At 35.5% G+C, this 16,045-nt stretch overlaps 1 protein-coding gene across 1 annotated transcript in view; it reads left to right on the top strand.

Moving 5' to 3' along the window:
* FSIP2 (fibrous sheath interacting protein 2) overlaps positions 1-16,045 on the top strand; it is a 101,276-nt gene that overhangs the window by 22,943 nt on the left and 62,288 nt on the right. The window contains exons 9-12 of the mRNA XM_006878945.1: positions 2,383-2,448; positions 5,234-5,340; positions 6,662-6,707; positions 7,960-8,136. Coding sequence (XP_006879007.1) covers positions 2,383-2,448; positions 5,234-5,340; positions 6,662-6,707; positions 7,960-8,136 — 396 coding nt within the window. The remainder of the gene's footprint in view (positions 1-2,382; positions 2,449-5,233; positions 5,341-6,661; positions 6,708-7,959; positions 8,137-16,045) is intronic.

The raw sequence follows: 16,045 nt of genomic DNA, 5'->3' as shown, positions 1-16,045 counted from the left end.
TGACTGCAGCAGTAAAAGAGGTGGTAACCCTCAGAGATGGATTGACACAGTGACTGCAGCAGTAAAAGAGGTGGTAACCCTCAGAGATGGATTGAGACAGTGACCGCAGCAGTAAAAGAGATGGTAACCCTCAGAGATGGATTGACATGGTGACTGCAGCAGTAAAAGGGATGGTAACCCTCAGAGATGGATTGACACAGTGACTGCAGCAGTAAAAGAGGTGGTAACCCTCAGAGATGGACTGACACAGTGACTGCAGCAATGGCTCAATAGTGCCAGAGATTGTGAGGCTGGCATGACAGAGGACGGCATTCAGCTCTGTTGTTCATAAGGCTGCTATGAGTCACACTCCTAACAACAGCAGGTCTCAGGAAATAGCATGATTGCTTCATATGCTGCTATTATAATATGATGGTGTTTCTCACAGCTATCACAGTAAGCCCATTTTTAGACCAGAGCCTCCTGAGTCACTCCAACAGATTCCTTACCAGTTTTGCTCATTGCTGCTTGAAACTTTTATGATGGTTTCTTCTTCTACTCAAAAAAACCTAAAAAAATAAAAGGTCCTTTACTTATTAAATGATGTTCAGATTACTTCACATGTAGCTCTTTAACTTTATCTCATGCTCTATCCCTGAAAAAGGCAGCTATGGTTTCAGCCTAATGTCCTCTGGACCCAAGTTGCTGACCTGCAAATCCTTCCTCACCATTTACTAGTTACATGTCCTTGGATAAAATGTTTTATCCTCTTTGAGCCACAGATTCATTAATGGGAATCAAAGCTAATACATTGAAAATATTTTGGTAATGAGCCTCACAGTCTGCAGCATATAGTTGTTGTTTGTTGTTGTTATGTGCCATCAAGTCTCTTGGGACTCATAGTGACCCTATATACAAGAGCCCTAAACTGTGCTCCGTGCTGTGCCAATCGCACTGTCTCTGATACACCCATCCTGATTAGCCCAGTCACTGAATCAATCTGCCTCATAGAGTGCCTTCCTCTCCTGTGCTGTCCCTCCACCCTCCCAAGCATGATGTCCTTCTCCAATGACCGGTCCCTCCTTACAACAAGTCCAAAGTATGTTAGATGGAGCCTCAGAATCCTTGCCTCCAGGGAGCTACCCGGTTTAACCCTTTCAGGGATGAATCTGTTTGTTTTCCTAGCAGTCCAAGGTACCCTCAATTTATTTCATTGTCCAGTCAAATTAAGGTATAGATCATTATGAAAATATTATTTTCTTTCAAAATTGTATGCCTTTCTTTATGTCATTTCTATAGCTTAGAATAACCTACTCACCACCACGATGGTCATGTATAAAGTCCTGTAATTTTTTAAACATCAACTCATATAACACTCAATAAAGTTTTTTGTTTGTTCTATTTCATTTAAGATAATCCTAACTGGAAGAGTCCTTCCCATGGAACCCATAAAAGACCACAAAAATTAAAAGTTGTGCAGTTTTGGCCTTTTTTCAAAACTCCATTGGTATTCTAAATTCCCAGGGTTTTTTCTTTACAAGCATGTGGCACAGTACGTATGATGACTACGTACTTCCTAAAGGGGATGAGTCCGCTCAGTTCATTGTGGCAAGATTTATCAGCACCTTGCCTTAGACAAAACAATGGAATATGTCCCTCCAATTTCTAGTGTTAACTTTCACATTTAATAAGTTTAAAAGTTTTAAATACGAACTCCTAGACATTTGCTACTCCAAGTTTTTCCTTAAGAATTAATTCATAAATGAATTTTGTTTATATTATAAAAACAAACAAAAAGAGTAAGGAGAACCTATTTTGTAAAAGAAGTTGAATTATACCACGTTAGTAATGTAATTTTTCATCAGTTAGATTCTAGAGAGGAAAACAGAAGAAGAGAAAATGCAATGTATCTTCTGCAATAATCTGGTGTGGGACAAATCATTATCTACATCTCTATTGACAACTGATTGTGCTCAGATACACTGAGGGTGCTTTGCCCACCTTTGACACAGTAAAGATAATGATATTATATCTCACATGAGATAAACGTGTATGATTGTTTCTGCCTGGCCCTAAAACACATCCAATTGGTGGGTCTCCAACGAAGTCATACTTTGGTGTGTATAATCACTTAGAGGAAAGGCCGTGAATATAGCTTCTCCCTCTGTTCGAAGAAAATGCTGTCCTTCAAAATATGACTTTTAATTTAAGGACACCGTATTCCAAGGGTAATTTTTCTTTCTCTCATTTCACATCTCTTATCTCCAAATTGTTTTCGCAACCCCACGTAAGACTCATATGCTTTTCGACATGGAAGAATATTTATTGTTTGATGGATAATACTTTCATTATAATTGCTTAAAATGAATGTTGGTTTGGTTTTTTTTATTTCATCTCTTCAAGCTTTTACTTCAAAGAAAAAGAGACGTGGTGATGGAACAACTTATCCTGCAAATAAAGGAGCAAATGGTAATTGCATATTATGCTAAGAAATACTAACTAGGGAGCTCTGGTGGAATAGTGGTAAAAAATTGCACTGCCAACCCAATCACATGTTGTTCAAATCACCAACTTCTCCACAGGAGAAAGATAATCTCCTGCCATACAATTTATTGCCTCTAAAAATCCTCTGGAGTTCCATCTATGAGTTAGTCTTAACTCAACTGTACATAATAGCAACAATGAGGGAAGTGACAGTTGAGGAATGACTTCTTTGGTTTTTAATGAGGATAAATTCTCTATAATCTCTTACCAAATAACTAGTTAAAAAATTACACTTACCAACAATCATAAAGCCTTTATTGCCACCTGAATTCAATACTTTAGCTACTTATATACTATATTGAGCTTGGCGTTAAACCAGAGCTTTAGAAAAAAGCAAGTTTAAGAGCTGCTGTTGGTAAGTGCACAGTAGATGAAATTATTATCTTTTTAATGGCTAAGTGATTTTAGATAACTTAGATATGGTTTAAAAATTCAATGCATTAATTACAGCATCACTATAAAACCTGCTGGAAAGTTACTTCTTTTATTCTTTTGTATTTTATAGTCTATTCATGTTATGCACTAGAGCTTACTAGGTTAAGTCATAAGCAAAATGACAGCATAAAATCTTTATGATACTGCACTCCTAACAGTATAACACTTTCTAAAGTTAAATATTATGAACTTCCACTATCATATTTCTAAATAAAATTAAAATATTTTTAAAAATTTCTTTATCCTTATCAGTTAAAATCTAAAGAAAAAAAGTCCAAAATGATATCTTTCTATGTCACACCAGGAGAGAGACAGAATTGGCTTTGGCTAAGTTGTCTTTACTTTAGGACAACTGGGGTTCCCATAATCCCATTCTAAGAATCATGAGTCCTATTTGTAAAGTCCAGAAAGGCTTTTAACAACCCAGCAACAATACTATACAAACATGACTATGGCAATACCAACACCACAGCAATTAAATGTATACCATAAAACCAAATTATCAATTATTAATTTATAATTAATGCATTTAACTTTGAGCCATTAGTGCAAGCAAATAATCTTGTAAAAAATTAGGGTTTATTGCAAGTTAGACTTGTCTTATTGTTGTAATAAACTCCCAGTGTCACCTGACAAAAGGATGCTAAGAAAATGTTGCTATTCCTCCTCAGTCCGGGTATAACTGGATTCTAGAAATGGGTCTGTAAGTTTAATAAAAACAGTTGGGAGCAACTTCCATGAAAATTTTTTTTCTGAAATAATGTTTATCTACATCTGGAGAGAACCTATTTAAATTTTATATCTTGGAGAATCACCTTTAAGTTATTGTGTATGTATAATCTTGATAATGAGTTACCACTTCTTGTTAAAAGTATCTTTCTTCCATTCAGCATTGGCACCTATTTCCTAAACACCATGCTTCCAGAAACTCAATGAACTTTGATAAATGTTGATAGTTATAGAAAGGCTTCAGGCCTTTTGTTCATAGGGTTGCTATGAGTTGTGTCAACTTGAAGGCAATCAACAACAATAACAACAGTTTTTATTTCATCTTTGAACTCTATATATGCATTCTTTACAGAATTAACAACATTTATACTGTTATGGGAAGAGTAGATATAACAATGATTCTTTCAGCAGTCCAGAAACCAACCAACATTCTCTATTTCTGACTATATATATATATTCACATGTCAAAAAATTATTTCAAGCTATTTATTTGGTTTTTATGTAATAAAATGGAAATTTTGTGTGTCCCATTAAAGATTAATAAAGATTAATATATGTATATTAATATCTCAAACACAGATACAGATTTATTTTAATACCCTAAAAATCTGCCTCATGGTATCCCTTTACATCCATATATCCCTGGGAGCAACTGGTAACCATTGATCTGTCCCCTTTAACAAATATATATATAAATGAATCATAAAGTATTAAACTTGTTAAGCATGCTTCTTTAATTCAGTATAAAGCCTTTCAAATTAACATGTTTTCACTCACTCATTTCTGTTAAGTCAAAAGCAACTCATTAACAGAGTCTCCAGTGGTTTTTCACAATCTGTAAATCATACAGAAAGGTATTACCCATCTTTCTCTCAGCAGTTGGTAGATTCAAGCTGCCTGCCTTTGGATTGACAGCACAACTCTTTACTCACTGGCCCACTATTGTTGTTGTTAAATGTTGTCAAGTAGACTATGCTCATAGTGACCCTGTGAACAATGGATTAGTATGCTGTTACCCCCTGCCACTCTCACCATCTCTAATATACTCAAGACCATTGTTACTGCCACTGAGTCAGTCCATCTCTTTAAAGGTCATCCTCTACTTTGGCATCAGTCATATTTTCTTCTAAGGAATGATCCCTTCTAACAACATGCCTGAAGATTGTGAGACAAATTTTCACCATCTTTGCTTCGAAGAAGCACATCCTGGCTGCACATTTTCCATTAGATACTTGTTTGTCCTTTTACCAGTCCATGGGATATTCAGCACCGCAACTGAAAGGCATTGGTTCTTCTTCTCTCACCTTTATTCATTGCCTTTCATTCAACATATTTATTATTTCATAGTCTACTATGAGTATTTTATACTTTGAGAATAATGTAGAAGAAGGCTTACTACTATATATGTCCCTTGTCTTTATTATATATCCAGTCAGAGAAGAAAATCAATGTTTTTAATCATCAACCACATTTTCTTTTTAAAAAAGAACAATAATCTATTATATTACTCAATAAGGTTATTTTTTATTTCCCCTTTCACTTTTAGGACTTGCAACAAATAATGTTCAAAGTAATTCACTGAACCCTGTCCAAAAAATGACAACTTCAGGTTTTAATCAAGTCGATATACAGGATAACAGTAAAGAAAAAAAGGTATAAAATGGTCTCCTAAGTTTTTGGATAATGTTCATCAACTTATCTTATGAACTTTTATATCTATATACTTCCCTAGCATACTAACATTTGGTTGGATAGATTTGAAGCTATACTTGAAATTTTATTTCTAGCACTGACAGAGAGGGAATTGACTTTTTAAATATTTTTTTAGTTTTATTTTATTAATTTTAATGAACATTTACAGAGATTTTGGATTTTCATTCATTCATTGTCGCACTTTTTTTTACCCCTCTTCCCCCCAGTTCGCTCCTCTTTGAAAAGCAAAAGATAAACTTCTTCGCTGGTATACAATCCCCCAACCCCGACCCTGCCCCCCACCCCCACCCCAAATGCACTCCACTATGCATCCTTAGTTCTGGATTCCTGTGATACTCATAATATTCTATCATATATCACTTTTAAACTGTTCTCTCCCTCATCTGTTTCAATTCAGTAAACAAGGAACTCATGCAATATCATTCAAAATGGGTGACCCTGCAGGACATTATGATGAGAGGGAATTAACTTTTATCATGGATACCCAGTGCAATTTAACAGAAGCTAATTCAAACTAGTAATTATACTGTTATAATGTTGGTAGTGGTGGTGTTAGGTGCTGTGGAGTTGACTGCAACACGTAATGTATGATCAATAGGTCAAAACTTTGCCTATCCTGCACCATTCTTATGTTCTCATTTATGAATGAACAGGCTCATATCCCTATGAGGAGGAGGAGAGGAGGAGGAGTAGTAGAATATGCTCAAACTGTGACTGGGAAAGAGCTACCTCCTTAGAGTATGCTATAATAATAGCTAATATTTACTGATCATACACTAATAGCCAGTTCTTATGCTAAGGCACCAAGATGGAATTGGGTAACACAGGATGCAAATCTTAAGTTAGTTGTTTCCCATTGAGAACTAATTGTCCAGTCATATAGAAGGACACAGACACATTATAACAGTAAAATGAGAGTTTGGAATGATAGATCTTATTTTGTTTCTAAGAATTATATTTAATAATCATTGGGTTGGGCTATACTGGATTGGATTAGACTATAGTTCTTGATAATAAAGGAATGCAAGTTAGATATGAAATACTAAAGCTGGAACAAATCTATATGTTAGTACACATTGCATTTAGCTTTAAATTACACTTGAGATCTGTGAAAGTTCTCTAGTCATAAATTGATAATACGTACTGTCTTTGATTGTTCTATGAGAGTTGGGAGTTAAAGGAGGAAAAAACAAAAATCTTCACTTGGTTGCTTGAGTGTTGTTACTAATAAATATTTTTCTCTTGAATATCACCCATATAGAATGATGTAGTGATAACTAGAAAATCAAGTCATTGTGATGATGAAGGTAAGAAAATGAAAAATATTATGAATTTGCCTGTTGCATGTTAAGTAAAAACTATAATTGCATCATATATTTTTCGTATTAAATATTTTTCTTCATAAAAACCAGGCTTATTTTATAAATTAAAAGATAATTTAAAGTTCATTATAATTAGCACCTATTTTTGAGTGATTACACCACCATGAGGTCCACAGGGGAAAGATGGGGCTCTGTGCTTCAATATAGGTTTACGGCCTTAGAAATCATATGGAACATTTGCGTTTACTTAACAGTAGTGGGTTTGGCTGTATTTGGCTTGGGTTTAAGTGATTGTGGACTGATTAAGCTTTAAGGAATTGCAAAATATGAAAAGGCTAGTATCTCCACTGTGACTTTTTATAAAGTTAGATATAGGAAGCTCCTGACATATTGTGATTCAGAACACCATCTTCATACCCACCTCATTTTTTCCCCTTGGAAATATATCTTATCACCTGTATCTCCTGGAATGGACTAGATGTTACCCGAGTACCATACTTACTTACTCCATGCTTCTAAAATTTTGCTCTTCATGTACACACAAAGAACTCTAGTCTTCTCCATCTCAAATTGAATGCATATAAGATAAATCTATCCTCTCTCTCATCCTCTTTTCACTCAGATGCAAAATCTGACTCACCTTTACCTTTCTTGTATTTTGCAGTAAGAATCAGTCCCTTTCTCCCTGAATTACCTCTTCGATTATTTTGGTCTTCCTCTCTTGGCATTCACAAGGCTCCTGTTTTATTTCTTCCCTCCTTGTTAAGTGCAATAGATTTATCTTAATCTCTTTTCCTTTTTAAAAAATCAATGTTTTTGCTGCTAAAGCAGCCTTCCAGAAATATAATTTTGGTTATTCTGTACTCATTTGATTCTAAGTTTTCCACTGTCTACTGAATAAAATGCAAACAGAAATTTTGGTAGAGAGCAGCAGAGAGTGCAGGGGATTAAGCTGGCATAATAAATTAAATAAGCATCAGAGGTTAGGATTTCAGATTATTCCTGAAGGCAGTGGTGAATCACTGAAAATATGTAGGCAACGAACATGAGAAAAGGTCATTTTTCCCTTGGAGGAGATGCTCCCTCAACTCAAACGTATAAATACCTAATGGTAGTAATTCCAGGTCTATGTTTTCTAAGCAGGGAGATTTTTGGAATAACCCTTTACATCAGAAAATCACCATTGCTCTAACTGTATCATATTTTTTCACATTTCAATTTATTTTTTTTCTTTTAGGAGTTATAAACATTTCAGATCAAGATTCACTCACTTCAGATCAAACTTTACCCACAAAAAAGTTATCCAGCATTTCGGATTCTTATATCAATCTTTTAAAAGAAGAAGCAGCATGTAACTGTGCTTTTACTTCAAACACGAACAGAAGAAATGAGGTACAGCATATGATTGGCATTGGTATAAAAATAAATCTTGTTAATAAGGGAAACATCCAAAATGGTGACTTCCCTGAAATTAATTGTAGTACAACAAAATCTTTAAAGTGTGTTTTTATTAATTGCATAATTTCTATCCTTACCTTCAACCTTCACAGGAAACATCAAATTCAACTGCTTTGAATCATTTTTCTACTAGTGCTGATTGATTGATTGTTCAGAAAGAGTTAACTCTTTTAACCCGAGATCAGTGCCCTGTTGTTGGAAAGTTATTTATAAGGACTCAGAGTATAGCCTCTGGAAATGATATGTATTTTCTTGGTTGTTAGCTTGGTATTACAGTTATAAAATTCTTGGTTTACAAGCTTACTGTTGTTAAATGCTGTTGAATCGTTGATGACTCATAGCAACCCTATAGAATGAAAGACATGAACACTTGTATAACTTTCATCATTTCTCCATGTTTATAAGAGTTTTTGGAGGCAAGCTATTTTGGAAGTGGTTGCCACTCCTGCTTCTAAGCTTGTTTTAATTGGGGAGCTCCACCAAACACTGTCCACCATGGGTAACTATTAGCAAATTTGACACATCAGTGCCACAGTGTTTAGCATCACAGCAACCACGAGTTACCTCTGTACAGCAAATGGACAGACCAGTACTATACCACTTAGAAAAATGTTTGACTAAAAACCAACTAAAACCAGGTCAGAGGGCTGCACATTAATATCATCCACCTTTGGCTTGGTAGTATTACTTTCTGTCCACTAGGCCAACAAGTTCTCTCTATGTTGTTGTTAGGTGCCATCAAATAGTAGACAATTCATAGCGACCCTATTAATGAAAGACCTGACACTTGTATAACTTTCATTGTTTCTCCAAGTTCATAGTCTCCAAGTTCAAGCTTTTTTAGAAGTGGATGCCACTACTGCTTCCAAGATTGTTTTAACTGGGGAGTTGCCAATTTACTAGTATAATAAAAATTCACCATCTTTGGTTCTATTAGCACAGTGTAAACTGGTTTAGCTCTGCTGGAAAACTAATACGCTTTGAGAGCTCAATAAACTGAAAATTTACTAAATCTTCTTCCCCAAAGAAATTCTGTCAGAGTGGAAAGTGATAGAATTTTCCCATGTCATATTATAATTGACAGGCCACAAAATGTATCACTTGTAAGATATTGAATATTTCCTACACTGTGCTTTTTTAGTATGATTTTATTATAAACAAACATCTGGCAACCCTATATTTGGAGAGAGAGCATTGTACAAGTTTGTCAATGGCAACATTAAGTAGGATAAAGAGTCTAATAAAGGAATTTCTTAACAACTTTGACAATTTGAGGTCAAACTCACATCCGCCAACAGATCTGAAAGGCCTTTTAATTTTCTTCTAAAAAAAACATTCCAAATTTAGTTGTTAACTTGCTTTGGGTAATATGTATATTAATTTTATAGTCCATGTGACTTAAATAAGTACTTGAAGGGTCACAGATATATAATCAATTTTTTAAAATGCTGAAGGCATTTTTTAATGTCAAAAAAATCACTTTCAAAAAATATACTCTTAAGGGCCTGGACACAGCTATTGTGGGAGGGTGGGAAGGCAAGAATAAATTCTACTCCACTAGAGTGCCTGCTGTTCTTGATCAAGACTAAAGGGGCATATATCCATGTGTTCAGGGATAAATTCTGTGTGTTTCAACTCTCCTTAAACTTTTTTCATATTATTAGCTTTGAAAAATATACTCTTCTAGTCCCATTAAGTTTATTAACTTTCTGGATAATTTCCTTATATGTTTTTGAGATAACTAATTTTAGGACATAGTAAATACTTTTTCTCAAAAGAATAATAACTTTTGTTGCCATTTAATGTGCCTGGTCAACTCTGACTCATAATGACTCTATGTTCCTGAGTACAGCAAACTGAAACCTTGCTGAATTCTATACTGTGCTCACAATCTATCCCCATTATGGCAGTTCCCATATCAATCCAGTCCATGGAGAGTCTTCCTCACGTTTCTTGAACCTCTACTTGTCAAGCATAATATCCTTGTGAAGGCTGCCTCCTCCTTATAAAATGTCCTTATAACATGTCTCAAGTATGTGATTTAAAGTCTTTCCATCTTGTTTCTAGGGAGCACTCTGGCCTTATATCTTACGAAGCTGATTTGCTTTTGTTTTTGATAAACCATGGTACATACATACAATATAATTCTTGCCAGTAACAAAATTCAAAAGCATCAATTTTTGTCTATCTTCTTGATCCATTTTCCAACTTTCAAATACATATGAAGCTATTAGAAATACCATGGTTCAGGGTCAACTGCACCTTAGTCTTTAAATGGGAATCTTTACTCTTTAGCCCTTTAAAAAGATCCATAATAACTAGCATCTCCATTGCAATATGTCTTTTAATTCCTTGATGGCTGCTTCCATGAGTGTTGGGTGAAATGAAATTGATGTAAACAACACCAATATTTCCTTATTTATGTTTGTGTTCTTTATTGATCCATTTGTGAGAATGTTTTTGTTTCTTTATGGTGAAGCAAAACCTATACTAAGATCCTTGAGTGACATCAGTAAGTGCATTAAGTCTTGACTTTCTGTAAGCAAAGTTGTGTTGCTCCTACTCTCAGTTGTTGAAAAGCCTTCCTCCAAACTTGGTGCCACATTCTTCTTTGAACACATTCCATGTTCTAGGATCATTTTTTCTGTACACAGATTGGGTAGATATGGTGACAAAGTGAAATGTTGATGTAAATCTTTCCTAATTACAAACCATGCAACATTTCCTTCTTCTATTCAAGTGAATTTTTTTGTTTTCCTGAGCAGACTTAAGTGTTCTGGGATTCTACTTGATGGTATCCATTACTTATTATGATCCACACAGTTGAATGCCTTTGCATAGTCAGGAAAATCCAAGTAAGCAACTTCTTGGTATTCTCTACTTGCAGTCAAGATCCATGTGATTTTAGCAATGATTTCTGTCATTCCATGGTCTCTTCTAATCCATCTTGAATAACTGATAGCTAGCTGTCTGTGGAAGTACTGCTCTAGCCATTTAAAAACTACTTCATCAAGACTTCATTGTCTGATAGTTATGCCATTATTTTATAATTTTTATTTTCTGTTAGTTTGGTTTTTTTGGTTGTTTTTTGGTTTTGTTTTGTTTTGTTTTGTTTTGTTTTTAACGGCCGCAGATCCACAGTTGTTCAAGTTGATTGGCCAGGAGGTAGCCATCTTCAAAATTTATTGCCATGGATAAAGGAACCTATTAAGAGTTGCGTCTACTGAAATACTTCAGTTGGCAATCCATTAATTTGTAGAGTCCATGCCATCAGTGCTGCTTGGGAGATTCCACTTAATTTTGGTGTTTCCTAAACTACTCAACATTTTCCCCAAGGAATCTTTCAATATTGCAACTTAAGGCTTGAATCTTCAGTTCTTTCAGCTACAGAAATGCCAAGTGATGTGCTTCTTCCTCTTTGGTTTTGTAACTCCAGCTCTGAACATTTCAGTAGTTTGTTTTGTCTTCTTGAGCTAAACTTTGACATTTTCTGTTGAGGTTCTCTAAATCCTACACCAAGTTGCACAGTTTGAACATCCAGTTTATCCTTTTCTTTCTTTCCTTCCTTAATAACCTTTCACTTTCTTCATGTGTGCTGTCGTTGGTGCTATCCTACAACATGTCTGGTCCGAGTTCATTAGTTTTCAATTCATAAAATCTGTTTTCTAGATGGCACTTAAAATTAGATGGGATAAATGTAATCTTATATTTTGGGTCTTGTTTAAATTTAATGCACCTTTAATTTGAACATTCATAAAAGAAATAGCTGGCCTGTCAGCCCCTGGCATTGACCCTCCACCTTCCCCAGTGTGATGTCTTTTTCCAAAGACTAGCCTCTCCTAAAAACATGCCCAACATATGTGAGATAAAATTTCATCATCCTTGTCTTTAAGGAGCACCCTGGTTGAACTTCCTACAAGATAGACTTAATTGTTCTTTGATATTCAATATCCTTCTCCAAATCAACAATTCAAACACATAGATTCTTCTTCTGTCATCATCCTTCTCTGTCCAACTTTCATATGCATAACAAATAATTGAAAAGATCATAGCTTGGATGAGGTGCACCTTAGTTCTTAAATTTATATCCTTGCTTTTTAGCATTTTGGAGAGGTCCTTGACAGCAGATTTTCCCAATGCAACACATCTTTTGATTTCTTCACTGCTCTTACTATATGTGCTAACTATGGATCAAAGTAAAGACCTTACAAGATTATCCTCTTATAAAAAAATCTTGAGTGCTGGTATTTTTCTAATGGACTTGCGAGGCAAAAGCAATGCAGACATATACTGTATTTCATACTGCTGTAAAAATGAACACCCTCAAATATATCTTCTCACAGGTGATAGTATAAAGAAATATCTGGATTTCTCAAATTCATTTTCTCTCTATTTCCCTTTCTGAGTCAATTGTGCATCTTTTTACAATGTTGTTGTTGTTGTTATGTGCCACTGAGTCACCTGTGATTCTTAGTGACCCTATGCACAAGAGCCCTAAACCCTGTTCTATCCCATGCCAATCTTATTGTCTCCAATACACCTACCCCCATTGCTTCAGACACTGACTCAATCCATCTCATCGAGAGTCTTCCTCTCTTGTGCTGTCACTCTACCCTCTCAAGCATGATGTCCCTCTCCAAGGACTGGTCCCTCCTTGCAAAATGTCCAAAGTATGTCAGATAAAGCTTTAGAATCTTTGTCTCCAAGGAGCAACCTGGTTTCACCCTCTCTAGGACCAACTTGTTTGTTATAAGTAGTCTTAAATCTTAGGCATGACTGTAAATCAACTATAAGTTGAGTCACTGGAGTCATAGGAAGTCATTAAATGGCCTTGTGGATGCCTAATACAAGGGGCATTTGAATTCCCTGGTATAGTCTACAGGGAGTTTCACTGCTAATTCAAAGGCAATGCCTCTGTAGCAGTTTGAATACACCAGGGGTTCAAAAGAGGAAGTTGAGCATCTTTTTCTGTGCATTTTGTTGTTGTTGGATACTGTCAAGTCAAATGAGCCCATTGTGACCCGCTGAAAAACAGATTGAATTCTGTCCTATACTGTGACGTCCTCACAGTCTATGACACATTTGAGCCCATTGCTGCAGTCACTTTATTAATCCACCTGGTTGGGGATCTTCCTCCCTTTCATTAACCCTCTACCATTCCAAGAATGATATCCCTCTCCAAGTGATAGCTTCTCTTAGCGATATGCCCTAAGTATGTGAAACAAAGCTTAATCATCTTTATCTCCATGGGGCACTGTGACTGCATCTTTGGTTGTTCATAATGTAGTCATTATTGCAACACCACAGCTTAAAGGCTTCAGTTTTTCATCTGTCATCCTTATTCATTGCCCAGCTCTCAGATGCATAACAAGTGACTGAAAAGACCATGGCCTGAATCAGGTGTATTTTAGTTCTCAAACTAACATCATTGCTACTAAAAAGTTTAGAGAGATCACTAACACAAATTTCCCCAATGCAATACTTCTGCTCTCCTGACTACTGGCACCTAGGTTATTGATTGTGGATCCATGTAAGATGAAATCATTGACAGTTTCAATCCTTTCTCCATTTTTCATGATGTTGCCTATTGGTCCAGTGGTGAAAACATTTGTTTTCTTGATGTTAAGATACGGTCCATATTGAAGGCTGCAGCCTTTGACCTTCTGCAGCAAGCACTCAAGTCATCCTCATTTTCAACAAGCAAGGTTGTGTCATTTGCATAACAAAGGTTATTGATCAACATTCCTCCAATTCTGGTAATAGGAAACCATTTTGTGCACATTTGTACATTTTCCAATCCCAAATCCCACTGAAGGGAAACTAGATATTTGTTCCAATTCAACAGCAAAAAAATTTGAGTTTCTTTGCATTTTGTTTTGTTAAGTTTTATATACAATGTAAACAAAAATGTGTGGATTTTTCTAAATTATCATTTAAGAGAAATTATTAAAATATTTTATTAAATTTCAGTATCTTATATAAAAATAATAGCTAAAAGGAAAAAAAAACCTTTGGAAATCTGATTGTTTTTGTTGTTTCTGATTATGCAGAGGGAGAAAAATGCTCATTTGAATGAGAGAACAAACAGAAGATCATACTGCGTCCATCAAGCAGGTAAACATTGGTAACATTAATTCACTAAACCAGGCAAACTACTAACTCATTCATACTAGTTGTTGCTATGGTGACTCTGAGTGATAGTCGACTTGATAATATCTAACAACAACTAATATCTTTTGCCGACTAGACATAGCAACAACAACAGCCATTTACTGAGGAGCACTACAGTCAATAATGGAAGAGTTTGTCATTTGCGTCTGCTCATAGGCACCTTGGAAGAAAGGCCTAGTATCTATTTTCAAAATATAATCAGTCACCAAATGCCCTATGGATCACAGTTAATGCTGGCCCACGTCGGGTCACCACGAGTCAGAACCTACTTAACAGTCAACAGTTTTGCTAGTAATGTTAAGATAGGTTACAATAAGAAAGGATACTTGTATAAAAGTCAGGGGAAGTCTATATTCTTAGTTTGGGAATTTTGACTAAAGTATTCCCATCCATACAACACTGTAAGAGTTCAGTTTTTAAATTGCCTTGAATATAATTTTATTACATGTATAAAATTTTATTATATGTATAAGTTATCAAATATATTATGTTCTTTTAAATTTATTCTAGCATAATTTATTATTATCCAATTATTAGAAATTCAATATTTTGTACATTCACGAGGTTTCAAATATTAAAGAAATACCACAATTTTTTCTCTTTTTTGTATCAGTTTCAGATATTCTTGGTTTTCTTAATAGACAATTACAGAAGAGATTTTTTTTCTTTTCTCCAATATTTTCATAAATTTCTATATCTTATCTCAATATAGTTTTTAGAACTTCCAATATCAGATTACTGAACTAAGGACTTCCAAAATTAAGTAGCAAGAATGTCTGTTCTATCCTGGTTTAATTGTATGTGATTTTAGTATTTTGCTATTATATAAGTTTTTAACATATTTTCATAAGAGTGTGTGTGTGTGTGTGTGTGTGTGTGTGTGTGTGTGTGTCCCCGGGGGCCTATCCCAAAGGCATGCATTTTAATCAACCACAGCTCAATGGGAGAAGCATGGGCAGTCTCCTACTGTGTGATTTACTGCCTCTAAAAACCCACTTGAGGGTCAACAGTGGGTCAATTCTAACTCAGTATACAAAAACATTTGTTATTCTTATGTGCCGTCAAGTTGTCTACAACTTATAGCGACCCTATGTACAATAGTCCTAATCCCTGCTATATTCTCTCTGTCTCTGACACTCCTACACCTATTACCCCAGTCATCAAATCAATCCATCTCATTGAGGGTCTTCTTCTCCTGTGCTGTCCCTCCAGCCTCCCAAGCTTGATGTCCTTCTCCAAAGGACTGGCCCCTCCTTGCAACATGTCCACGATATGTGAGATGAAGCTTTAGAATCTTTGCCTCCAAGATGCAGCCTGGTTTAACCCTCTCCAGGATAAACCTATTTGTTCCCTTAGCAGTCTATGGTATATTTAATACTCTTCTCCAACACCACAGCTCAAAGGCATCAATTCTCCTTCCATCATCCCTAGTCACGGTCTAGCTCTCTGACTCATAGCAAGTGATTGCAAAGACCAAGGCCTGTATCAGGTGCACCTTAATCTCAATGCTCTTCAGTACTTTGGAGAGGTCTCTAGCATCAAACTTTCCCATCTCAATATGTCTTCTAATTTCCTGGCTGCTGGTATGAAGAATGTTGATTGTTTAGCCAAAGCAAACTAAAGCTGTTTACAATCTCAATCATTTCACCATCTATCATGATGCTACCAAACAGCCCAGTGGTGAGAATCTTTGT

This window comes from Elephantulus edwardii, unplaced genomic scaffold, assembly GCF_000299155.1.
Source record: "Elephantulus edwardii isolate Elephantulus edwardi_28Jun2011 unplaced genomic scaffold, EleEdw1.0 scaffold00001, whole genome shotgun sequence".
Taxonomy (NCBI): Eukaryota; Metazoa; Chordata; class Mammalia; order Macroscelidea; family Macroscelididae; genus Elephantulus; species Elephantulus edwardii.
The sequence above is the reverse complement of the archived record's forward strand: the minus strand, read 5'-3'. Positions and strand labels throughout refer to the sequence as shown.